The sequence below is a fragment of the Gossypium hirsutum genome, chromosome A08 (genome assembly GCF_007990345.1).
Source record: "Gossypium hirsutum isolate 1008001.06 chromosome A08, Gossypium_hirsutum_v2.1, whole genome shotgun sequence".
Lineage (NCBI taxonomy): Eukaryota > Viridiplantae > Streptophyta > Magnoliopsida > Malvales > Malvaceae > Gossypium > Gossypium hirsutum.
This window is the reverse complement of record NC_053431.1, coordinates 122,430,619-122,455,987: the sequence shown is the minus strand read 5'-3', so window position 1 is coordinate 122,455,987 and position 25,369 is coordinate 122,430,619. Positions and strand designations below refer to the sequence as shown.

Below are 25,369 nucleotides of genomic sequence, written 5' to 3'. Positions count from 1 at the left end.
TAAAATTAAATTTTAAATATTATTATAATAGAGGGACCAAAACTGAAAATTTACTATTATAATTATATATAGAGTTACTATAAGGATATATGAGTTAATCTTATATTTTTTAGCCACGATTTGTTTTTATCAAAAGCATCAAAGTTACTTTACTTATTTTAAAGAAGCCTATTTTAGTATTTTTTTTAATTTTATTTTAAATTTATACTAATTATTTTCTATATTATGATAAAGAACTTTTTCTTAAAAAGATAATAATATCAAATTTAGCCCTCAATATTATATATTTTTGTCAATTTAATCCTTTTTCTTTTTTAACTAAAATTGACCCAATCTTTTAAAAAGATCAAATTTAACCTTCAATCCTTCAAAAAAGAAAAAGTCGTTGTTATTTTTTAACAATGATAAGGACAAAAATATTAAAAATTTAAACATGACAGCTTGCAAGGCGATCCACATGTACTTCATACTAATTCTTTGACTTTTTATTTTATTTTTATTTTTAAATTTTTTTGAATATTTTATTTTTAAAAAAAATTATCTTTTGAGGTGACATACAAGACAAATAATGTAATGCCAGCATGAAATGCATGTAGAGTATCATGCGGGTTACCACACTAATAAAATTAAGAAAAATATTTGACTCTTATTGAAAGGTTAATGGTCAAATTTAACTAAAAAAATAAATAAGAGCCAGATTGACAAAATATATAAATGTTAATGGCTAAATTTGATATTATGTGTAAATTAATCTACTATCCTAGAAAAGGAGGCATTAATATTTTAGTTGAGGTTAAAATATGTTGTTAGTCTTTATACTTCTAAAAAAAATTGAGATTTAGTCTAAAGTTAAAAATTCAATCATCTTACTTTTTAAGTTTGAAAATCCTAGTCTAATTATTATTGTTGTTGGTAGAGGTGATCATGGGCTAGGCCGGGTCCAGACAAAATTTTAAGCCATTCTACTAGGCCTGGGCGTGACCCGGCCCGACCCATATTAATTTTTTTCTTATTTCATTAAATAAAAAATTTTAAAAATATAATAAATCAAATATATTTAAAAACATAAAAACAAATATTAAAACAAATAAAAATGATACTAAACAATTATTAAAACAATACACAAATTGACAATATAATAAAAAATGGTTATATTAATATTTTAAAATGATTAAAAATAAAATAAAAAATATATTAATATATAATTCGGGCTGGGCCGGGCCCAGGCCAAAAAACTCTTACCTGAGGCTCGGCCCGTTTTCTAAATGGGCCTTATTTTTTTACCCAAGCCCATTTTTCGGGCCTATATTTTTACCCAAACCCTCCTATTTTTTGGGCGGGCCTTCGGGCCGGCCCGGGTCGCCCGGCCCATGATCAGCTCTAGTTGTTGGTAATTTCCATTATATACAAGATACAACATTATATGAGGGAAACTTAATTATTATGTCAAGTTGACAAAATTTGACCAAAAATACCAACAATGTTAATGATTGGACTGAGATTTTTTAAATTAGAAAGTTGGAGGACTTAATTTTAACTTTTTAAGTACAAGGACTAAATCTTAAATTTTGTAGAAGTACAGAGACTAAAGCAGATTTTAACCTTTATTTGATTAATTACTTATCTCGTTTGTTTTCTTTATTACTGTAGTTGCGTGCTTTAAAGCGCTAAAACGAAACAATCAAAACCCCTCATTCCCTCTGAATTCCCTTTTTTCTCATAAAAAAGGAGAAATCGAAATGTTGAATTCGCAGTCAGATTCGAGCGTTTTCAGCGTTCGAATCGTGTCCATCGATCATTACATGGCACCGCCAATCCCTGGCTTCGATGTTTGCTACAGTAGCTTTCAAGGTACGATTTCCTTTACATTTTTTTTAATTGTCGACTATATCTAGAACGTTTGTTTAGCTACTGTTGTTTGTGATGAAGCTAAAATGTTTTTGAATCTTCGAGTTTATTTTAAATTCAATTGTTGAAAATTTGAAGGTGAAAAAGTTAATGAAGTTCCAGTTATTCGAATTTATGGTTCGACACCGGCTGGTCAGAAGACTTGTTTGCATGTTCATAGAGTAAGATTCCTACTCTCTTTTCTTTCTTGATTATTGGCTTGGATTTTTAGTTAGTTTAGAAAGTTGCTGTAGTTTATGAATGGTCCAGCACTCGAGCTGTTATGTGTTCTGGATTTCGAGATTGTTAAGCAAGTGGAGCTTATTAGCTTACACCGATGTGTTTGCATAGTATTATCAACTAAGCCTCTTAAGTACGAATGGAAAGAATGACTTATACTATTTGTAAACTTGACAACTATAATTACTTTCTTGTTTACGAGGGCTTGATTGTTGCATTTCTTTCTCCTAGGCTTTGCCCTATTTATATGTTCCATTGGCAGATATGTTACCTCAGAGCACTCGTATACTCCAAGAAGGTACTGAGCATGTTTTGTACTCTTTGCCTTTCTCTATATGGATAGTGTTTGAAATAAATTGCACTCCTTGTCTATTTTATAGCAGGTGATGAATGCACACATGGCTTAGCTCTTGCCTTAGAAAAAGCCTTGAAGGTATGTTTGGTTAAATTCATGGATTTATTATTGTTGATTTGTGCATTTGGTCTCTTTTTCCTTGTCACTGATGCAGCAGTTATGGTGTGAATTTGTTTTGAACTGAACTTGCAGCTTAAAGGTGGTGCTGGTTCGAAACGGCAGCATGTCCATGGCTGCAGCCTTGTACGAGCAAAGAAATTTTATGGTTATCATTCATCTGAGGAGCTATTTGTGAAGATTCACCTGTATCCATATATTATATTATCTGATAGTTGTTTTCTCTTTTCCTTGTTTCATTTGAAACAAAGAACTTTTTGCATTCATAAATTAGATTAAGATATTGAGGACCTTGACATGATCCAAGCTACTATCCACATGATGTCTCTCGTGCTGCCAATCTTCTTTTGGTAGGGACTTGTTAATGCTATTCAACATTTTGCTATCACTATCATTCATCAATTTTGATATTTGCTTTCATTCATTGTTTCATGTGTTGGACTTTTTCCATTCTCATTGTAACCATCTTGTTTTCATTTGCACTCTTGATTATGTGCTATGCCAGTTTTTACCTTCTGATCTCACATCAGCACTGACTTGTAGATAATCTTAGTCATAAGAAGTGATATATTATGTTTAGCATACCTATTATTTAGAACATCCTGCATGCCAATTGATGTTTCTTTATTTCAATTATTCATTTTTTTTCTTTGTTTAGATATTCTAAAAGTATAATTTCAAATTGTTCCCTGAGTTGCATGGCAATTAGAAATACATATATGACATTTGATTGTCACTTTCTGCTTATGCTATTACATTGTAGACTCAGATTCAGTTTTGATCTAGAATTTTACCTAACGAACTCATAGGTTATTGCTTATGCTTTTTCAGGCAGGTGCCGTGCTGGATAAAATCTTACAGCCTCATGAATCGCACATTCCATTTATTCTCCAGTTTCTTGTAAGTGCATATAGTTTTCTTTTATGTGAATCTTAGTATTGCATTTAATCACTAATTACTATTGGTCTGTGTGTGTGTGTGTTGTGAACTTTCCTTTTGTTTGTCTGACACTAATATTTCACAAATTTGAGTCACAAACAGTTCTTTGTAATAGTGGATTTGTTAAAATACCAGCAATGGGTAAATGGTTTTACACTATTGCTTCACAGATTTAGGCATGCACATGTTGCAGCAGAAATATGTATTAGAATTGTTATATTGGGAGGCTGTAGGTGTTTACTTTCTATTTTATTTTTCATTTGCAAATTGACTATATCTGTCTACCGTACTTCACCACATGCTTAATTGTGGGCCTGTGTTGTATTTTCTATTGTCAAATGGTTAATGCAATTTTTTTAATAGCCGGTAACTTAAATATGGTTTTCTAATTCTCGTCATTGGCTACTCAGAATGCAGCCATTGAGCTGAATGGTTCTGAAAATTTTATGGTGGCACTTCTATTCATCTTGAAAGTAATCTTATTATTTCTTTAAATGCTTCATGCAAACCATTCTCCTTGGAATATTCAATCATACTACTTCCTCAATCCTTCTCTTCTTTTTTATGGCATTTTCAATATCTCATCTCTGCTCTTCCTTTTAGGTGGATTACAACTTGTATGGGATGGGTCATCTTCATTTATCAGGGATGAAGTTTCGTAATCCCATACCTGATCTTTTCCATCCAAGAAAATTTAATTGCTATGGTCAACATGAGCAGAAGGTGGATCACTTGACATCAGGTTCTGGTGGTTTCCAGGTCACTTCTGTCTTTCCTTCCTCCTTGTTGTCTGATGCTTCATAAAGCCTTGAATTTCCTTTCCTGTGTAAAATCTTATTCGCTTTTATGATATGAATTGCAATTAGGCAGATTCAAGTTCTGATGTGTGCTTAAGTTCTCCAATTTGGATATCTTCCACAATTCCGAGTGAATGGATGTGGCATGTTCCAAATGAACTTCATGAATCTTCAGTCCAAGACATTTGCAATGTTAAACGTCGAAGTTTATGTGAACTTGAGGGAGATACTACTATAGATGGTTTGTATGCCTTTTCTTTGCAATGCTTGCAACAGATAGTCTTCATTTCCTATCTAAATTTTTTCACTACTGTTACTTTTCAGACATTCTTAACCACCAATTCAAAATATATACATCTCTATCACAGACCTCTACCGATGTGAAAATGGTTCAGTCACTTATTCCGATTTGGGAGGTTTGAACTCTTCCCACCTGTAAGCTGTTCTACATGTGAATATTCTGTTCCTTCGTTAAACTTTACAATTGGTCTTATAGGAGGAGTATAAAAGGACAGGGATGCATGAGAGAGTTCTACTATCTGACCCTGACAAGCCACTTCCAGAAGATGTTCTAAAAGCTCTCTCACTTGGTCTTGGATTTGACAACAAACTAATGGAATTGTGCAGCAAAGCTGAAAATTTGCCTTGCAGTGACTTGGGATTTGAACACTCAGTCCTGCCTTCAGCTGATGATGGAAATTTGGTTGGACATACACATATCAATTCAGAGCATAATGTTCCACAAGCTCGGAGTTGTTCGAAAGAACAAAACCAGCTAGGATCTCTCCCTCAACACTGTAAGCCATGTGAAAAGGAGATGAATACTGCATTATCTGAAGACAAAGATGTATCTCCTGTACTACTGTCTGTTGGTGAAATTCATTCATCGGAAACGCTACTGCCCTCTAACTCAAAGGTAGTTTTTGTACAATTTGTGTTTGTCTTCCTGAATGCTAGTGTTTCTTTACTCTTCATTGGCTTTCATTTCTTGACCATTTATATTTGCATGCATTTATAAGTATTGGAGATGTATATTTGGGCCATTAGCTTCTGAATTTCTTTTGGGTAATAGAAGCAGCGATTTGACTGCTTCGGTGGCCCTCCTAATTTCTCCTTGTCTCTCCATAGAGGCATCAGGTACATGTTTTGGGTCTTTTGGTGATATAAATTTTATTTTTCGAACAGTTAAAGTTCAATGCATGATAATTTTTAGTGGTTGGTAGAATTTTATACCTTATCTGGAAAGGTGTTGCATGGTGCTTTTGAATTCATTTTTCTTCTTTCCTTCGATTGAATAGCTTAATGGAACACTCCTACTAACTCTTAGATGAGGCATTTATAAATTTCTTCCCAAGTAAATTCCTTTTAGGTTTCTAAGTCACCATATAATCTGCAACGGAATACTATAGCCAGGTATTTACTATGCAAGCATCTTTTTCATACTGGGGTTAGTTCTACTAACATTTTAATGCCAGTAAGTTTAATATTCTTTGTCTGGTTCTCATTTTTGGATTCATAGTTGTGAATTGTGGATGAATAATTTTAGTAGATTCATAGTGCATTATGGTTAGCCTTATGAGCTATTGAAGTTATTTGAAACTGCTTGCTTGGGCTTCACTTTCTTCTACTTGTCCTATCATTTACAGGCTACAGATACAGAAGCTTTGGGGCTTTTGAGGTGGCTTGCCACTTCTCATGCTGCTGAAGATATAAACTCAGATGATGAGCTTGTTCGTGAGTCTATTCTGACTCCTTTGTTACCTGCAACAACCATTGATAAAGTGCTAGAGAAAGCCAGTACAGATTATGAGAGTGAATCACAGAAGGAATGTCAGGATATTCTTGATTCGGTTGAGGATTTAATCGAATTTGAGGGTCTGAAGGATAGGACTTACAATTCTTTTGATCAAACCCAAGTCTCATCAGGCAAAACTATTCCCCAACTAGATGGTTCCAGTGATGATCTACCTTTATCACCTTCTGCAGGATCAGTTACAAATTCATCAAAAAGAGACATAAAAACTGATTATAAGAAGTCTTCACAGGATAGTGATAAAACATTAAGTATCAAACGCAAAAGGAAAATATCTTTATGGGGCTCTTTACCTCTTTCCGTGACAGAAAAGGGGAAGGATAACTTGAATAGTGTTGGTTTCAACATTACTGAAGCATGTGCAGATGAAATTAAAGAATATTTAGGCAGAAGTTTCCCAGCTGAAAATAATTTGGGGAAAACTTCAAATCGTTTAAATGTAAATATAGATGCCAACGATTGCAATAAAACAGAAGCAAGCACATTAGTTGAATGCTCTGTACGGGATTTGATGAGAAAAAAGCGAAGCCGCCACATTGAGTCTGCTGATTGTGGATTTGTTAGGAGTGAAAGTGTTCATCTGAAGGGGGAAAAGGAAACACCTAATTTCTTTTGCCCAAAACAATTAGATTTTCATGAGTTACATGATAAGCTTGACAAGAAGGCCCCTGGTTCTCTCAACCATAGGCCATCAATTACCAATGTACAAGAAGAACTTCAGGAGGCCGTTGGCTTCAAACCTACCCATTCTGATCCGACAGATTGTATTCTACCCCAGATTTCTGGCGTTTATAATCCACCACAGGCTAACACAGGCAATCCTGAACAAATGGGTAAGACATCAACAGTGAAGCTTTACCCGGAGAAACATGACTCAGCAATTTCTATTAGCCCTTGTGAAACTTGTAACAGTAAAAAGTTTGACCTTCTAGCAGCTTCTGTAGAACCCGTAACTCCTGATGCAGACACTTTACAATCCCATAAGGAGATAGTTTCTCCTGATGAGAGAATGCAGCAAATAGGGACTAGTGGCTCTTGGTGTTTGTCAGTGTCTTCATGTAAGCATGAAGTGCTTGGAATGGATGGTTACATTCTCAAAGATTACAACGCGAGTGGAACTTCCTTATCTACTGACAAACTTATGCTCTTGGATGCAATGACTGACAAAAAAGATTTGCAGAATGAAGATTGTGGTGGTGGTCCTGGTGGACAACATGGCCCCCATACTGGCTTGGCTGTTGACAATGAGGAAAAACCTGTGGAGTTAGTTGGCATGAGCTTCTGCAAGAGACCCCCAGCAGCAGATTGGAATGAAGGAACTACTGAAAATGTTTCCCATACACATACTACCAGATATTGGCCTCCAGTTTTTATTGAGGAGAATTATCAAGTAGCATCAGGTGAATTTTGTATTTCTCTAAAATCTTGTACTATTTCATGTCATTTTATCTTTGGTTAAAACCACTTCTCCTTAACATAAGCAATTATGTATCTTGATACCATGTATCAAGAACATTCCTCCCCCATCTAAAAAACAGAAAGAAAAGAAAGGGAAGTGTGTTTTGTCTGTAAAGAAATTGAAAAACAGGTTTCTTTTGTCATGTGGTTATGGTTTATAGTTAAAAATTTGTCAATATGTCACTGACCGGGCAGCTTGTATTGGTCAGAGTAAAGTGTATAATACTCTTGGCAATTTGCTTTCATCTGTGCATTCTTTTAAAAGAATTATATCTAAGGCCCTTAGGAAAAGCTATAGTTATGATGATTGCTTGCATTTATTGTTGACCAATTTGTGTATTTTATTCTTTTCAAAAGGGAGAGCTTTGGATGAGATTCTCCCTTTTTTTTCAGGGGACAGAGAAGAGACGGAAAGTCAAAACAACTTCATTGAAAATAAGAACTCTAAATTTCAAGAAGCTGCCTTGGGCGTCCCTACTCACTATCAAAATGATGGGTCTTTCTTGTACCTGTTAACACCTGTGTTTTCACCCCCTTCTGCAGATTCTGTGTATGGATGGCTGTCATGTGTTGACAAAGGTATTGGCCAGATTTGTTTATAGTGCTGCCTCTTTATTTCCTACACTTTTTTCAATTTCTTATCCATAATTTTTTTTCTTTATTTCTAGGAGCTTCTAAACAGAGAAATGCACTATCAGCAGAGTCTCCACCTTTAACAGGTAAGAGTAAATGACTTTTCTTCTGTAGAAAGAAAAATCGGATAAACCATATTAATAAGTTAGAACATTTTGCGGGCTCTTCTGAGTGTCTGATTGCCCTAGAAAACTCTTTGCCTGTTAACTATAATGAGGATTTGATTGAAACCACTTCTAAATATCACACGGGACCAATCTGGGAACAAGGGCATCCAGAGAAGAATGTGGTCCTTGGTTCAGAAGTGAAGCCTTGCTGTGATGAATCAACATGTCTAAGTGAGGGAAAAGTTACGAAAGTTAATTCATGCAGCAATGGCTCACAAGATCTGTCTCAGATTTCAGGTCCAGATGGAAAATCCATGCCCACTCCGCTAAGCAAAATTGGATTTCGAGATCCTGCAAGTGTCGGTGCTGGGCAGCAGCTTACAGTGTTAAGCTTGGAGGTATCAGTCATGAAAATTTTTGTTGTTGCTTGAAAATCACATATCCTTACTGAAATAAAATAACTGATTATGATTTCTTGGTTTGAAAAAGTTCTGAGGTTGATCTCTGTACGACTGCAATGCTTTCTGGCAGGTTCACACAGAATCCAGAGGAGATCTACGACCTGATCCTCGATTTGATGCCATTAATGTCATAGCTCTTGCAATTCAGAATGACAATGATTATGTGACTGAAGTTTATGTGCTTTTGTATAGTAACACTGGATTCTGTCAGAGGTGTGCTAGCTTGTGATGTTCTTTGATTCGTTTCTTCTGCATCCTTTGGTGTTCCATAGTTTGTTTCTGCATGTCATTCTCATCGTTTAGGTTTATTTAATTTCTATCTTCTATTGATGGCAACATCAATTTCACCAAAAACTTCTCATGCTATTTTGTTCATGTAACAAGTGTACATCCTTTTTAACTTTTCATAATTCATCTTGATATTATTGCAGGAGTCTTGATGGAATATCTGGGTTTAAAGTGTTTGTTTTTGATGAGGAGAAGCACTTATTTGGTCAGTTTATGAAGGTTTTATGTTCTCTTGATCCTGATATTTTAATGGGTTGGGATGTACAAGGTAGTTCTCTTGGTTTTCTAGCTGAAAGAGCTTCATATCTCGGCATAGGATTGCTTAATAAAATATCTAGGACACCATCTGAAACCAAGATAAAAGCTGAAGAAACTAACATTTCTGAAGAGAGTTTAGAAGATGAATTGTTGCTTAAGCCATTGGTTGCTGATAATATTGTGACTGAAGATGCAATAATAGAGGATGAATGGGGCCGAACTCATGCAAGTGGTGTCCATGTTGGTGGCAGAATTGTCCTCAATGTCTGGCGGTTAATGCGTAGTGAAGTTAAACTTAATATGTATACAGTTGAAGCTGTAGCCGAATCTGTTTTGGGGTGAAAAATTCCATCGATTTCTTATAAAGTATTGACAAAATGGTTTTCAAGTGGTCCTGCACAGGCAAGGTACAGATGTGTTGAATATGTTGTTGAAAGGGCAAAGTTGAATTTAGAGATGATGAATCAACTTGATATGGTATGATGATGAACACTTTTCTTCAATTCTACATGCAGAATGCCAGTTGGGACAAATTTTATTGTCTCCTTGGACTATTAGCATTTTCTTTGTCCAAAAATGACTTATTCTTTTGATTGCTCTCATTTGTCCTTATTGGCCTGCTGTGCATGTTGTCTACAGTGAATCTATGGAGATAAGTCATTCTCCCGGGTTTTACAGTTCATCCTGTTTTACATTGTGATCATATTGGCATTTACAGATAAATCGAACATCAGAACTTGCTCGTGTTTTTGGCATCGATTTCTTTTCTGTTCTCTCTCGAGGTTCTCAGTTTCGTGTTGAATCCATGTTTCTGAGGTTGGCACATACGCAGAATTATCTTGCTGTTTCTCCTGGAAATCAGCAGGTTATTGCTTATCATTTTTCCTTCCTCCTTTCCAGTTGCTAATGATTTTCATCCTCGCTTCATCTTGGGTGACTTTTAGACCATGATATACACTGCTTGTGCTTCTTCATCTTTCTCTTTGTAATCATCTTGTACTGTGCATTTTGTACTAGCAAAGGTTGAGATCGAATATTGATTCAGTTTTTCTCTTATACAGGTTGCTTGTCAACCTGCGATGGAGTGTTTGCCTCTTGTGATGGAACCTGAATCTGGCTTCTATGCAGATCCAGTTGTTGTGTTGGACTTTCAGTCTCTTTATCCATCGATGATAATTGCTTACAATCTTTGCTTTTGTACATGCCTTGGAAAAATTGCAAGTTCTGAAGTAAATACTCTTGGGGTTAGCTCATATGCACCAGATCCAAATGTTTTGCGGGATTTAAAAGACCAACTGCTGCTTACACCAAATGGTGTTATGTATGTACCTTCAAAGGTAATTATCATTTCTACAGTATAAATTCCTTTTATTTTCTGAAAATAAAGAGGATGCTGCATATCCAGTTATGCCCACTTTTGTTGTTCTATAGGTACGCAAAGGAGTTCTTCCTCGCTTACTGGAGGAAATATTATCAACCAGAATAATGGTGAAACAAGCAATGAAGAATTTGACTCCTTCACAGAAAGTTCTTCAGAGGGTATTTTTGTTCCTAATAATTTTGTTTCTTCATATTTTTCTTTAAAATAGAATCAGAATAATTACATTACTCATATTGTGGAAGTTCAAGCTGCCAATTATCTGATGCAGCGTCTTGCTTAGCTCAGATCATTCCTTAACCTTTTTCACCTTCTCTTCTCTCCACCAAATATTCTTGACCCTCCTAGAAGTTCAATAACTTTTTTCTGAGTTAATCCAATAGAAACAGTTCTTGATATGTATTTTATTTTGTTTGTTTGGTTATTTAACCATGTACACCATTTTATAACTTTTTTGATTTTTTGTGTATATACTTGAACTAATGTGAATTAACCTAGTTTGTTTGGATAAATTAACATTTGACATGCTTTGTTCTTATTTTGATGCTTTATCTAGGCCCATTTATAAATATGATAGGTTGCTTTCCTTTACGTTCTTTCCAGATATTCAATGCAAGACAGCTTGCTTTGAAGCTGATAGCAAATGTAACATATGGTTATACTGCTGCTGGATTTAGTGGTCGCATGCCTTGTGCGGAGCTTGCAGACAGTATTGTTCAATGTGGTCGTGGCACACTTGAAAAAGCTATTTCCTACGTACATGCACATGAGAAATGGAAGTCTAATGTCATATATGGTGACACTGACAGGTATGTAGTCAAACCTTGTTTTTGCAGTGGGTTGAAATGCAAGTCAAAAAGGTTTTGTGATGCATGTTATTTTACAAGTGATTTACAATAAATGATTTGAGTAGGTTCATAATCTTTTTAATATCTTTTATTGTGCATGGTAAATATAATACTAGATTTTTTATTCCATCATGCATTTAGGGAAAGGTTAGACTAAAGAACTTAATCTATTGCAGCATGTTTGTCCTCCTTAAGGGGTGCACTGTCGAGGAATCATTCAAAATAGGGCATGAGATTGCAACTGCAATAACTGCAATGAACCCATATCCAGTTACACTGAAAATGGAGAAAGTCTATCACCCATGTTTTCTCCTTACTAAGAAGCGCTATGTTGGTTATAGTTATGAGAGCCCCGGCCAAGTCAAACCTATTTTTGATGCTAAAGGCATTGAGACAGTTCGCAGAGATACTTGTGGTGCTGTTGCGAAGACATTGGAACAGTCATTGAAACTCTTTTTTGAGCATCAAGATATATCAAAGGTATCTAAGTTTTATTATTTATATATTATGCTTTACTTCTAAGCTGATAATCCACATGAAAATGATTGGCCTTAATTATTTAATAAGTTGGTTTAATGAACAACTATCAAGCTAGCAACCAGGCTTTAAGTGCCAGTCTGGTTATTGTGGAGCCAGAGCCTTTTGATATACCTGATAAATTGTAATTAATGGAAAGTAAGCCCCCCAATTTCGAAATTACCATGAAGCTATGCCTCATCACTGTGAATTCCATATGATAGTTTGCCCTAAGAGATGGAAAATTCTTTTATCATAGATAATGAAATTTACATTTTTCTGTTTTGTAGGTTAGAGCATATTTGCATCGTCAATGGACAAGGATTTTGTCTGGTAGGGTTTCGCTTCAGGATTTTATTTTTGCAAAAGAAGTTCGCTTGGGAACCTATAGTACAAAAGTAAGTTCTCTACCACCAGCAGCAATTGTGGCAGCTAAAGCAATGAGAGCAGATCCCAGAGCAGAACCACGATATGCAGAGCGAGTACCCTATGTTGTTATCCACGGGGAGCCTGGGGCTCGCCTGGTTGACATGGTGGTTGATCCATTGGAAATTTTGGCTGTTAACTCCCCATACAGATTAAATGATTTGTATTACATCAACAAACAGATAATCCCAGCATTGCAGAGAGTTTTTGGGCTTGTTGGTGGTGACTTGAACCGATGGTTCTCAGAAATGCCCCGCCCTGCCAGGGAAGCTTTTGGTAAATGTGGTGTACATGCTCTAAATCCACAGCGAACAAGAATTGATTACTATTATCTTTCAAAACATTGTATACTCTGCGGTGAATTGGTTCAAGCATCAACCCATCTGTGTAGTAAATGTTCTGAAAACAAAACTGCAGTTGTAGCTGCTATAACTGGGAGGACATCGAAACTAGAGAGAGAAATGCAGCACCTTGTTGCTGTGAGTAACATGTTTCCCTTTCTAATCTCATATCATTTACCCGATTTTCTGTTTGTTTAAACTTCCCATATTGAATGTCATAATATTGATGCTTGCAATTGCATTGCTTTACCATGGTTATTGATTCTTGGGCAGATATGCCGACACTGTGGAGGAGGGGACTGGCTTGTGGAGAGTGGGGTAAAGTGCAATTCACTAGCGTGCTCAGTTTTCTATGAGAGGCGTAAAGTTCAGAAGGAACTTCAAGGTCTGTCTGCCGTTGCCACTGATAAAGGTTTCTATCCCGAGTGTATGGTGGAGTGGTTTTAAACTCAGTTCTTCTCACATGAACTCAATAAGGTCAGGGTTCTCTCTAACACGTTCTCAGGTTTCATATAGCTGACTCTTTTACATTTACACACGATAGTAAAATTGTAATTATTGTATATTTTCTGATGTAAAATTGTAGAGTAAAATTTAACATTCAGTAGCACTCTGCCTGGTTGGTTTTGTTGTTTATTTCCTCATGAATGATGTAAAAATGATAATGATAGCGAAAAGAAAAGTTCCTCAGCCTGGAAGTTATTGCTTTAGTGTCTCTATATGTGTAGCATTGATTATTCATCTCATAAAGCTCGAGTAACATTAATCGAACCAACATTTTGCAATGAAGCTCCGAACATGTGCCACATGTCACTTGATTATATTTATTTAATATTACAAAAGACTTAAATTATATTTTTATATTAAATTTTTAAATTTTGAGAGACACCAAAACAATATTTTTCTAAGTAATGATATAGTATAATAAAAGAATTTTAAATGGCCTTGGTTTCCAAAGGTAATTCATCTTTTATCCTTACTTTATCGTCAAAGTAACTCTACTCCTTTTCCAAATAGAATCAGGAAACGGGAAACCTATTTTAACTCTACGCCATTCTTATATATATATAGGAGCTACGGTATTCTTAATATTCTAATCGATATTTCATGTTAAGGAAAAAAAAGGTTGGAGATAAAAATAGCTAGGATGAAGGTTCTTATGGTGTGGTGCTTTTGGTGAAGACTATAGTTTCTAAAAATAGCTAGGATGAAGGTACTTATGGTGTGGTGCATTTGGTGCATTTGATGATTGTCCTAATATTATCTAGTGCTGCGATGATTTTATGAGCGTTGAACGAGAACAAAAAAATGTTTACAACATGTTTCTTGAATAGCTACAAGAGGTAGTTTAGTAGACTTGATGAACAAGATTAGTAGTAAAATACTATAAATAGATGCTAATATGCCCCGGATGATACTTGAAAGGTTTTTGTACATTCATCGAAAATGGTTCATTCATAGGAAATATTCTGTTTTTTCTTTTCAGCATGATATTGGTTTAATTACCCTAAAAATTGCCGATTTCGGGTTAGTTAAACAATATGGGACAAAAGATACAAAGTTTGGTTGTAGAGGTATAAGATATTACATATCCACTGAATCAATTGTGGGAGAAGTTACCGGTGCATGGATGTATGGTCTTTTAAGTTTCATCGTGGTTCAAATGATTACGGGAAACCTGCCATGAGCCAGTCATGATAGAGAGGGTTTAAGAGACAAACTGTAGAAGGGAGAATCACAAACCATCCCGAAAGACATTTCAGTGTTGAGGAAGAATTTCTTAAGGGAATGCTATGTTATAGATTCAAACCAAAGGTATCTTCTCCCACAATCTTACAACTCATCCCAATCTTTTACCATATTTTCAAGAGGAAAAAGTGTTTCAGCATCGTCTTCCACCTGGTTTCATCATGTCTAACAGTCTCATTTGAAACGAGAAATATTTTGGAGGAATTAAGGTTAAGGAAGATGATGAGTTGCTGTCTGCAACAAAAGCAAAGCAGAGCTACAGGGAACTTGTACGTCTAGTGCAACTTCGGTTAAAATGTGTGTACTTGATCCAAAACTTGGTTTAGTTTGTTTGTTTACTGGTTTTTATTGAACTTAAGGTCGTCTTTAATCTCAAAAGAGTTTGTCTTGCTATTATATGTTCTGCAACATTCTTCTTACCCTGTACCATGAATTATATTGCTAACAAATTTAGCCTGTTAGTTATTCGTGTTACTCCCTTTCGTTTCTGTTTTTTCTTGTATTCTAGTTTAACTTCAGGGATTAGAAAACCAATGTTTTTAAATCTGGATTGATGTTTGAACCAAATAGATAATTGATTCAATTGGTTCGATTGGTCTAATTGATTTAATTAAATAAATTATTAAAATTGATAAAAAAATTAAAAAATAGAGAAAAATAATTCAACTATCGGTTTAACCAATTTCTTAGCACTATTCCATGCGATTTATAGATTAGCCAATCTAACCCCTCCCTCCAAAGCAGTATTCTAACCAAATCTTGGTTTAACCAGTTCAATTTAAACAACATTGTAAAAAACTAACAATTTTTTTTAAATTTTTTTCATATTTTATATACTTATCGAAACATTTAGAATATCATATTTTATAAATTTTATTGATACATAGATAATGTTAGTGAAAATTTTATGTAAAATTATATTCATAAAAATGTTAAACTGAAAAAAATTGAAGTTTTGATTAGTTGCTTAAAAAAAGTGTTTAGTTGGGATGGCAAAATCGATACTTCTAAAATTTTGATATTTTAAGTTTAGTTGTCAATTTTATTTAAAAATAAAAATATTTTCATAATAATAATAATATTTCTTACATTTTAAATATAATTTTTTATTATTTTTATCTGAATCAATATTCCACTAACTCGTGCAACCATGCATATATAAATAAATTTTGGTTAGTTGATGCCTTGATGGGAAATCTTAATAAGAAGTAAATAATAATGGTCCAATACGAATTTTGGGCCGACTAATGTATATGCCTATTTCTAAATGAAATTCCTTTTGAATAATGGGCCTCTCATATGGCCTGAAAACACCCTAAATGAGATTTTCCTCTCTTTTGGGCTTGAATTTTCATTTCCTCTTCCCTTTCCCCGCAAGGGTTTAAGCTTCCTCACTTCCTCCTCCTGATTTCTTGTTCATCCATGGCGGAGGGTTTATGACTTTGTTTATTATAACTTACCAAAAAATGGCGCAATCTCCGTTCCCTCTCATTCTCCTAAAACGCCTATCCCTCTCTTATAAATCCCGTCTAAAGCCTCATCATTTATCTTCTCCTCCAGGTTTTACCACCGTTTTTATAAGGCCCTTCTCTTCTACTTCTCCACAGCCGGCGGGTGCCGCCACTGAAGATCCACCGAAACCGAATTCTCTGTCGGCTCGTATGAGCTTTGTTTTTGAACAAATTGATAAAATAGAAAAACAGAAGCAACAACAGTCGCTCGAAAACGACGACACCCTGCAGCGTATAAGAGCTTGGCGTCAATCCAAGAAGGAATCTCAAGCAACCCAGAAGCGATTTCAATCCAAAGAACAAAACCCAGATTCTGATTCTGGTAGTGCCAAAAACGATGCCGCTTTGTCTGATTCACCCGAGTTAACTGACTTACCCAACGGAGGTGCTTTCCAGAGGATTCATGCTTGGAGGGAATTCAAGTATGGGGAGAATAACGAAAGTGCTGAGGATGCTAAAAGTGAGGCTGAAGTTGGTGTTTTGAGTACTGATTCAGTGACTAAGTTGGGCGAGTCAGAAACGCAGAAGAAGGTGGAGGTGGAGGTGGAGGTGGTACACCCATGGCCTGAGTGGATAGAATTGATGGAGAGATTAGTGCAGCAAAATTACTTTGATCATAAAAGAAGAGATGATGAGAAGATGGTGGAAGACTTGGGATTTGATATGACTAATGTTGTTGAGGAAGTCAAGGATGATGCTGGAATTGATTTTAAGGACTACAAGACTGTGCAAACTGCTTGTATCAATTTTGGAAAGGACCGGTTTGATATATTGAGGTTTGTATGTCAGCTATGTTATTTGGTTTATAATGATTGGCATTGTATGTATAATGAAATAATTCTGTTTAGTTATTGTAGTGCTATGTTGCATAGAGATGGATTTACTTGAATTCGAGTTTGGTTTGGAAGATTGTTGGCATAAATATATACTTGTTACAATTTAATGTTGGTCCCTCTTTAGCAGTCTTCTGCTTCTTTGGCTGAATTAATATGTTCAATTTATGAAAAAATTGTTTATGGAAGGACTTATTTTGAACCACTTGTTTCGATTAGTGTTAGTTTGCTTGGCTCTGAAATAGAAAGTTGATTTCAGGTCATTATCGAGACAGGATATTCAAATTTTGGTTGGTTTTGGATGCCCGAATGCCGACAAGAAGGTGGTTTTCTCTGCAAAACTCTTGAGGAAACGTGTCCACCTTGATGAAGGAGATGTAAGTATTGATTCTTTTACTCCTTTGTTGTTTACTCGTATATAATGTTGCTTTCTTTTTGGTGTTCTTCATATTTCAATTTTGCAGCTTTTTTATGCAGAAGATTGCCATTCTTTCTTTCTGTTTTCCGATAGTGATAAATTGTTTTGTGAATCAGGTTTGTAGTTCCTGCAGTTTGAGGAATTCTTGCGAGAGAGGATACCTTCTGACGAACAAAGAGGATGAGGCGCGAACTATTGATGTTATGCGTGTGCTATTGGCCTATGGTTTTGATTACGTGAATGGTTCAGTGGTAAATGAATCTGTTCCGAAAAAGAAGTCTGTAAAAACTGTCGCCCGTAAGTTGCTTTATGAGGTTGTAAAGTTGAGTGCTGTTCCTATAGATCCAAATCTTCCCCCACCTGTGGTAAAGAAGCCACCACCAAAAGTGAAACAACCTCCTCCTCCTCCAAAGAAGCGAGTTGGGCGTGATGACATTGAGATGAAAAAGGGCGATTGGCTTTGTCCCAAGTATGTGATAAATAAGTTTCAAGTGGATAGTTATTTAAAAGAAAAAAAAAATGTTTTGAACCCTTTTTTGTGATGCTTCGTGTTAGTTTTATTAGAAATTCAAACACTTTAATCTCTGGATGCATTTAACATTGGTCTCAGGTGTGATTTCATGAATTTCGCAAAGAATACAGTCTGTCTACAGTGTGACGCTAAGCGACCTAAGCGACAGCTGCTTCCTGGGGAATGGGAATGCCCCGAGTAAGTTTACGATCTAAAACTGTAGGTTTAACTTTTTACAAGTCTATTCAGCATATATTTTGCCGGGGTTGGGGGTGTTGGTTAAGAGTTATGAATATAAAATCGATAGTCTTGAAATATTCATGTTGTTGCTTCTCGGTGATCTTCTAAACGACGAAGATGACTCCGACTTATCGAGCATAAACTCTGGAATTGCATTTGTTCCTCTATATTAGTTTGATATGTTGAACTGTTTTTGTTCTTGGCAGGTGCAATTTCTTAAATTATAGAAGAAACATGGCATGTTTTCATTGTGATTGCAAGCGTCCACCTGATGCATTTATGGGGAGTAAAATACAAGAAATGCAACCTGGTGCAAGAACAAGGTTGGAGAAAGTTGCCAATCGACCTGAGGTCTCTAATGCCTGGAATTTTGACTTTGATGATGATGAATCAGATGGGGCAGATGTTGCTGCCTTTGAGTATGCAGATACTTCAGTAAAGAGTGGAGGGGACTTTAGGGAGCTTGAAGATGAATCTGATATGGTTGGCCGAGCATCGAGGGTCCAGGAAAGAATGTATTCAGATTTTAATAGTAGCAAGCATGGACAAGGGTTTGATGACTTTGATGATGAGGATGATATCGATAGTTACAAGGTAGACTCTCAGCAAAATAATCCAAGGCAGAAAGCTTCCTCGAATGTTTATGTTGACAAGGAGGTGTTTTCTGAACCAGAGAGAAGTCGGGGCTCTAAGTTCGTTCGTAAAAATATAGCTTTATCCGGCTCCGAGGATGACTTAGATTTTGATTCAGATGAAGAACTTTCAGCTCATCCTAACTGGAAATCGAGTCATGTAGCTAATTCGAAGCATAGAGGTAGAATTGCGTCAAAGGACTTGAGTTTTGACTCAGAAGACCATGATTTGGATTCCGATGGTGATGATGGTTTTGGCAATTTCGGGTCCAAACGGTGGAAAGAGGACAAAGGGAGTTATGGTAGAGGCAAATCTCAGAACAGAGAAAGTTCTAGTTTTAAAGGTGGTTCCTTCTCCGGTTCAGACTATGAAAACAATGGTCCTCATTCCAGGAGAAATGTGTCGAGAGGGAGTAAAACAGGATCAGGCAGCCGAGGAAACAGTGTTCGTGGCTCTGGCAGCAATGATTACAAATTCAGAAAAGATTCACATTCTAGATCGAATGCCAAGACAGATGGCAGAAAAAACAATTCAAACAACAACTTCAACAGATCACATCGAGGGTCTAGAGGTGATCATAGGAGGGTTGGAGAAGATGACTATAGTAGGCAGAAGGGAGGTGGTAGGAAACCTGGAGGATTTGGAAACAGGCCCTGGGGAAAGTCTCGTGAATATGGTAAGGAGGTGGATCATGATCCTTCTGAATTTAGAAATAGTAGGCGTGTTATTCAAAGATAAATTACTTGTATTGTTAACACCATTTTTGATATTTTTCCCTGTACTTCTTCAATGGCATATTACATTTAATTCTTTTCCCATCCCATACTTCTGAAATGGCATATTAAATATTGTTCTTTCAAACAGGTTGGTTTACTTCAGAAAAATAGTTTTTTTCTTTGAGTTTGGGTAAACTACCATGACAAAATAGTTACACGATAACGTAAGTAATTAAAATATAATATTTTAAACATAACCTAGATTCGATTCGATGTCATTGAAATGTAAATCATTGTATTAAATTTACAAGTGACAAATTTATCATCTCTATAGAGTTAAAAAAACAATGAAATTGTGGAAGTAAAAAAAAACAATGAAATTATGTAATTCAATGCATAGGAAAAGGGAGGACAGCTAGAACTTCAGTATATTGAAATAAAATTAATAAATACCTTAAAATCTTAAATGAATATATCTGTCATGTTTTAAACATCAGTTTTAACATACTATTTTTGTATTTGTTTAAAATATTAAATTAAGAGAAATTTATTTTACTAGTATAAAACTACAATGATTTCACATCTTCTCATAATTTTCTAATATTTTTATTATATTAAATTTAAAAATAGTTTATATTGCTAAATTTTTTTTATATATAAAACATACTTGAACATAAAATATAATTATTGAATTATTAAAATATTAATTATATAAAAAAATATAGAAGTAAAAACCACTTTACTTTACATCGAATTAAGAGAACCCCTCCATTTAAAAATTTATCTCTTTAATTTGTCAAGAATTTATTCTTTTATCTTAAAAGATTGAAAAAATAGTCCAATTGAATAATATTAGTAAACCACATTTTACATGTAAAAAACAACAATCAATAATTAAAAATATATATACACAATAAGTTAACAAAAATCAACTTTTAAAATTTACCCTCAAAACCATCTTCTCAGTTTATGAAAAATACAAGCATATTCTAACAAGTTCAGTTAAGAAGACTATCATCTTAGTTCCCCTAAAGTATTAAGGATGAAATTCAACATTATACCAAATTTCTATATTCCAAAATTTGGATGCTACTAAGCAACATATATGACACAAAATACCATATGATTTGAGATAAAATATCTCCAACAAAAATGCATACATATATCTACCTTATAAGATATCTACAACAATGGAAAATGAACCATCAAAAATTACTCCAAATACTCATAGCATAAAAAAATAAACTTTATCCACTACAAAGACAATCCATAATTGATTAATACCATCATCAAGTACCAACTTACTACAAAAATAAACTTCAAACATATGTCATAACTGAAACACATGAAAAAGATTACTCATATGATTCCCATATTTGATCCAAAGATTACTTTCTTTTGTTTTTGTGAATCATAAAATAGCAAAATATGAGATCAATCACCCTTCTTCCTGAAAGAGCATCCCTCGGTGAGTCTAGCTCTTCCTCCTGTTGGTTGACAAAGAACAGTCTGACAATTACCACATACCACCACTGTTTGAGAGTGGCTAAACACTATTGTTCTGCCAAACACAAGAATTTGCAATGATGAAAATGAGTTTTTCATGCATGATTCAATGAGTATGAACCGTTTTTTCTTTTTAAGATTCAATGGTAAATTCAGATAATATGTTAACTTACATGTTGAAACAGCCTTGGCATTTGACATCCTTTTTTTTATCATATGAAACCAAAAAGAGTAAATAAACAGTGTGAATCCCCAAGAAATTTATATGAAAAGATCAAATATAGATCAAAAGGGGGTTTAATGAATTACCATGAAGAAAGAATTTGGAGACTGGACAAGACGTTTGAGTTTGTGCTTCTTCTTCTCAAGCTCTGCTGGAGGATTCAACAAATCGATATCGTTTTGGAGAACCTAATAATAATCCCAAGTTTAAATCAAACATTATTATTAAAAGAAAAACATAGCAAAACAAGAAAAGAACAAAAACAAAAAGATCTTGAACAGACCATTTTTGGTTGGCTGCTAAATGTTCCAAGAGCAACCTAAAAAAACCTCAAAGCTTGGGGGAGGCGGCAGAGCTGAAAAGGAGGAAAGACATGCCAACTTGAGGTTTTTATAGCTCAAGGAAGGAGAACAGTCATTACCCTAGGTCGAGTCAGAGACGTAACCAAACCCAGTAAAGCCCAAAATGAATTTGGATCTCTTTATGTTTCAGACTTCATTTAGAAAATTGGGTTTCGGCAATTCTGTAGATAGATGAGATTTGTTTTTGTTTTTCTTTTCCATTTTCTAGCCCAAGTAAATATAATTCCAGAAAGAAAGCAGGCCACTGTTTTCATTTTCTTCTTTCTATATATCAACTATATTAGTAGTGGTTTTTTTTTTTGTTTTTTTCAGTTATCCAACTATGAAAATTTATAAAATTATTATTTAATTATTCAATTTTATCTTTTTTTGTCACCAGTTAGCTGACAGTAGCAGCTTTTAACTCTCAACAATTATACATTGTGTCAATTTAGTCTTGATTCTAAAAAATCTGACCCTCAACATTTACATATTTTGTAATTTGGTCTTTTTTTCACTTTTATTTTTCTTTGCGACTTTCTTTCACCTAAAAAGGTAAAAAAATAAATTTATCAACTAAATTTGATTGAAAATATACAAAAAAAAATTGAAAAATCTAAGATAACAATTTTCATTTTTTCTCATTCTTTTAAAATAAACTTTCAATATAAAAAAAAACTGCAAAAGAAAAAATATGTAAATGTTAAAAATTACATTTTTTAGAATCAAGATGAAATTAACATAATTTGTAAATATTTGAAGATTAAAGTTGTTATTATGTCAATTGTAAAATATGAAACAGGAGTTAATTTTTTAGTTAGATAAATTATTAAATTATGGGATGCATTTAAATAATTATAACATCATGCAACAGATCGGTACTCTTAATAAGAAAATGCAAAAAATGATATGGACGAGATGCTCTTGTTTTCAATTATAAGACAAGAAGTATGCGATTGTATGAGATTTACTTTTTAAGTGATATTCAAAACTGCATCTTCCGTAATCTTTGGGGTAATAATATGAGAAATAGAAAATTTCACTTTCGTTAAAAAAATTTTCAAGTTTTATGTCAAGATGGAAGGAATCCGCGACGTTAAAGTTTTACTGTGTCGTGAATTCAAGTTTTCTCCATAAATTTTGGATTTTGTTCCTAATTGAAGCATGTTTGTAATGATATTTTAAATTTTTAAATATAATTTGTTTTATTATAATTACGAGTGTTAATTTTTTTTAATAACACTTAAACAAAAATATATTAAGAAAACCAGTTGTAATATATAAATGAAGTGAAAATCTTTTGTCGATTTTATAAGTTTTAGCTAAGACGAGCTTTGCTCTGCCTGCAAGAATCAAGTTTTAGGCCGAAGCGCTGAACATGGTGAACTCAGTTTGAATTCATCAGCCCAACTCAGAGGAAACTAACATTTTCTCATATTAAGAGAATCTTTCTAGTAGCTTCTCATTTCAAAAGTTTTCGGCCCAAAACATCACTTCTCCAATACTGAGGACATAAGCTTGCCATTCGTGGTTTCGTCTGAAGCTCATAGCACTTGCTTTTCCATTTTGCTTCGATTCAAGATATGGGTAAGCTTTGTTCTTCCTTAATTTCCCGTTCAATTGTTAATGGTGGAAGGAATCCTTCTAATTTCCACTCTTCTTGTTCTTTTAAAACTGTTGCTACCCACATCAATGCTTTAAGTAAGAATTTCATGCCTGCGAGGGGAAAGCCAAAAAAGTATGATAGTTTGGATAATGTTGATGATGCTTTGTTTTTGTTTAATAAGATGATTCACAAGTACCCAATGCCTTCTGTTGTGGAATTCAACAAATTATTAGGAGCCATTGTTCGAATGAAACGTTATGCCGTTGCTGTGTCTATGTGTAAGCAGATGGAATTCTTCAGAGTTTCCCCTGATGTGTATACTTTGAGCATCTTGATCAATTGCTTTTGTCGATTAGGTCAAATTGATTGTGGGTTTTCTGTTTTGGGGAAAATGCTCAAGTTAGGTGTTGGACCCGATGTTGTAACTTTTTCCACTTTGATTAATGGACTTTGTAATCAAAGTAAGATTTCTCAGGCTGTCACTTTGTTTGATGAAATTATCGAAAAAGGGTATGAGCCTGATTTAATTATTTACACTACCATACTTAATGGATTGTGTAAGACCGGGAATAGCGATCAAGCTATTTGGTTTCTAAGGATGATGGAAGAAAGAGGTTTTGAACCCAATATTGTAGCATATAGCACAGTCATTGACTGTCTTTGTAAAAACGAGTTACTAAATGAGGCTCTCAATCTCTTCTCCGAAGTGAAGGTTAAGGGCATTAGACCAGATATCTTTACTTACAATTGCTTAATTCACGCTATGAGTAATTTGGGTGAGCATAAGAAGACAACAAGGCTTTTGAATGAGATGGTGGATAACAATATTTCACTTGATATCTACACATATAATATATTGATCGACGCACGTTGCAAGGAGGGGATGATTTCAGAAGCTGTAGAAATCGTTGACACAATGAGAAAGCATGGCATTGAGCCTAATGTTATCACGTACAATATATGCATCGATGCATGTTACAAAGAAGGGATGCTTTCTAAAGCTAAAGATATTGTTGACACAATGATAAAGCAAGGCATTGAGCCTGATGTTGTTACCTATAGTTCAATAATAGACGGCCTTTGCTTGCAAAAGCAAATGGATAAAGCTAAAAGAGTATTTCAGTTGATGATTGAGAAGGGTTGTGCACCTAACATACGTAGTTACAACATTATGATCAACGGATATTGCAAAGCTAAGAGGTTGGATGAAGCAATGGAACTCTTTGATGAAATAACTCAAAACGGACAAATCCCTGATATAGTGACATACAACACTCTTATGCAAGGTATGTGTCAATTAGGGAGAGTTTCTACTGCATGTAAACTTTTGAGGACGTTGCTTGCTTCTGGGCCAGTTCCAGATCTAGTGACATGTTCGATTTTGTTGGATGGTTTATGCAAAAGGGGTAAACTTGAAGAGGCATTGAAACTTTTTCGAGCAATGCAGAAGAGTAGATTGGAAGTTGATATCATCTCTTATAGTATCTTAATTGATGGCTTGTGCAAAGCTGGGAATATTGAAGCTGGAAAGGAGTTATTTCATGAACTGTTAGTCAATGGTTTAAAACCCAATGTTTATACATACTCTATATTGATTAACGGGTTCTGTAGAGAGGGATTGCCTGATGAAGCATACCAGTTGTTTAGGAGCATGAGAGACAATGATTGTTTACCTAGTAGCTGCTGTTATAATGCGACGATCCGGGGATTTCTTCGAAACAGCTATACCTCGAAGGCAACTGAACTTCTTACAGAAATGGTGAGTAAGGGCTTTTCTGCAGATATATCAACTTCCACCTTATTTCTGGATCTTATCTTACGATCTAACGAGTCAATCTTGATCTGAAATGTTTCACAGATAGTGTAAAGATTGACACTTGTGAATGTGAATAAATTTATTCATATTATACTGCCATGACTTCATTCTTCACTTTTGTTTGATGGACTTTAGATATTAGAAGTTGAAGCATTTGTGAGTAATGAAAAATGCAAGGTAGGAAAGGTGAAGTAATTTGATTGTATACGCCATGAAATCAAAAGTTAAAAAGTTTTGGTGAACTAGAGCTTTCCCAAGACTTACTTCTTGCTTGATTTCATTATGGTAGCTATATCATCTCATTACATTTGTTGCATCTGCAAAAATTAAAATGAAGCACCACCATAATAATGGTTATTACTTATGTTTGTCCTCAGTGCATAAGGTTTTAATCTCTGTTGTAT

General features: G+C 34.7%; 4 protein-coding genes across 5 annotated transcripts; 3 read left to right on the top strand and 1 right to left on the bottom strand.

Moving 5' to 3' along the window:
• The first annotated feature begins 1,663 nt into the window (after positions 1-1,663).
• LOC107894311 (DNA polymerase zeta catalytic subunit-like) lies at positions 1,664-13,572 on the top strand. The gene is given in 24 exon segments (XM_041075113.1): positions 1,664-1,851; positions 1,987-2,069; positions 2,359-2,425; positions 2,511-2,560; positions 2,675-2,787; positions 2,907-2,949; positions 3,431-3,499; positions 4,142-4,297; positions 4,405-4,576; positions 4,660-4,751; positions 4,832-5,251; positions 5,982-7,548; positions 7,964-8,185; positions 8,275-8,325; positions 8,401-8,744; positions 8,878-9,020; positions 9,239-9,830; positions 10,072-10,218; positions 10,415-10,690; positions 10,785-10,892; positions 11,335-11,540; positions 11,756-12,059; positions 12,386-13,000; positions 13,136-13,572. Coding segments are annotated over 24 exon segments (6,126 nt in total). The 5' UTR covers positions 1,664-1,739; the 3' UTR covers positions 13,310-13,572.
• A 2,332-nt stretch (positions 13,573-15,904) lies between these two features.
• LOC107894321 (uncharacterized) lies at positions 15,905-19,568 on the top strand. Its single transcript, XM_016819607.2, has 5 exons — positions 15,905-16,898; positions 17,215-17,332; positions 17,490-17,842; positions 17,984-18,082; positions 18,331-19,568. Exons 1-5 carry the CDS (start codon positions 16,048-16,050, stop codon positions 19,493-19,495), a joined length of 2,586 nt encoding a protein of 861 aa, XP_016675096.2. The 5' UTR covers positions 15,905-16,047; the 3' UTR covers positions 19,496-19,568.
• A 1,103-nt stretch (positions 19,569-20,671) lies between these two features.
• Positions 20,672-21,816, bottom strand: LOC107894303 (40S ribosomal protein S27-2). Its single transcript, XM_016819589.2, has 4 exons — positions 21,486-21,816; positions 21,289-21,390; positions 21,153-21,181; positions 20,672-21,034 (listed from the first exon to the last, which is right to left on the bottom strand). The coding sequence occupies exons 1-4, from the start codon at positions 21,486-21,488 to the stop codon at positions 20,908-20,910; spliced, it is 261 nt and encodes an 86-aa protein (XP_016675078.1). The 5' UTR covers positions 21,489-21,816; the 3' UTR covers positions 20,672-20,907.
• Positions 21,817-22,851: 1,035 nt separating this feature from the next.
• On the top strand, positions 22,852-25,056 carry LOC107894251 (pentatricopeptide repeat-containing protein At1g12300, mitochondrial). Of its 2 annotated transcripts, XM_041075112.1 has the most exons (2): positions 22,852-23,130; positions 23,331-25,056. In XM_041075112.1, exon 2 carries the CDS (start codon positions 23,331-23,333, stop codon positions 24,993-24,995), a length of 1,665 nt encoding a protein of 554 aa, XP_040931046.1. In that variant the 5' UTR covers positions 22,852-23,130; the 3' UTR covers positions 24,996-25,056. The 2 variants fall into 2 exon arrangements, with proteins under 2 accessions (XP_040931046.1, XP_016675007.2); XM_016819518.2 differs by having other exon boundaries at positions 22,852-25,056.
• The last annotated feature ends 313 nt before the right edge of the window (positions 25,057-25,369 follow it).

Coding starts and splice junctions, on each gene's coding strand:
- LOC107894321 (XM_016819607.2), top strand. CDS start 16,048: ATGACTTTGTTTATTATAACTTACCAAAAAATGGCGCAATCTCCGTTC. Junction 16,899..17,214: donor GACCGGTTTGATATATTGAG/GTTTGTATGTCA, acceptor AGTTGATTTCAG/GTCATTATCGAGACAGGATA. Junction 18,083..18,330: donor GGGGAATGGGAATGCCCCGA/GTAAGTTTACGA, acceptor TGTTCTTGGCAG/GTGCAATTTCTTAAATTATA.
- LOC107894303 (XM_016819589.2), bottom strand. Junction 21,182..21,288: donor CTCCAAATTCTTTCTTCATG/GTAATTCATTAA, acceptor GATAAAAAAAAG/GATGTCAAATGCCAAGGCTG. Junction 21,035..21,152: donor TGCCAAGGCTGTTTCAACAT/GTAAGTTAACAT, acceptor TGTGTTTGGCAG/AACAATAGTGTTTAGCCACT.
- LOC107894251 (XM_016819518.2), top strand. CDS start 23,127: ATGGGTAAGCTTTGTTCTTCCTTAATTTCCCGTTCAATTGTTAATGGT.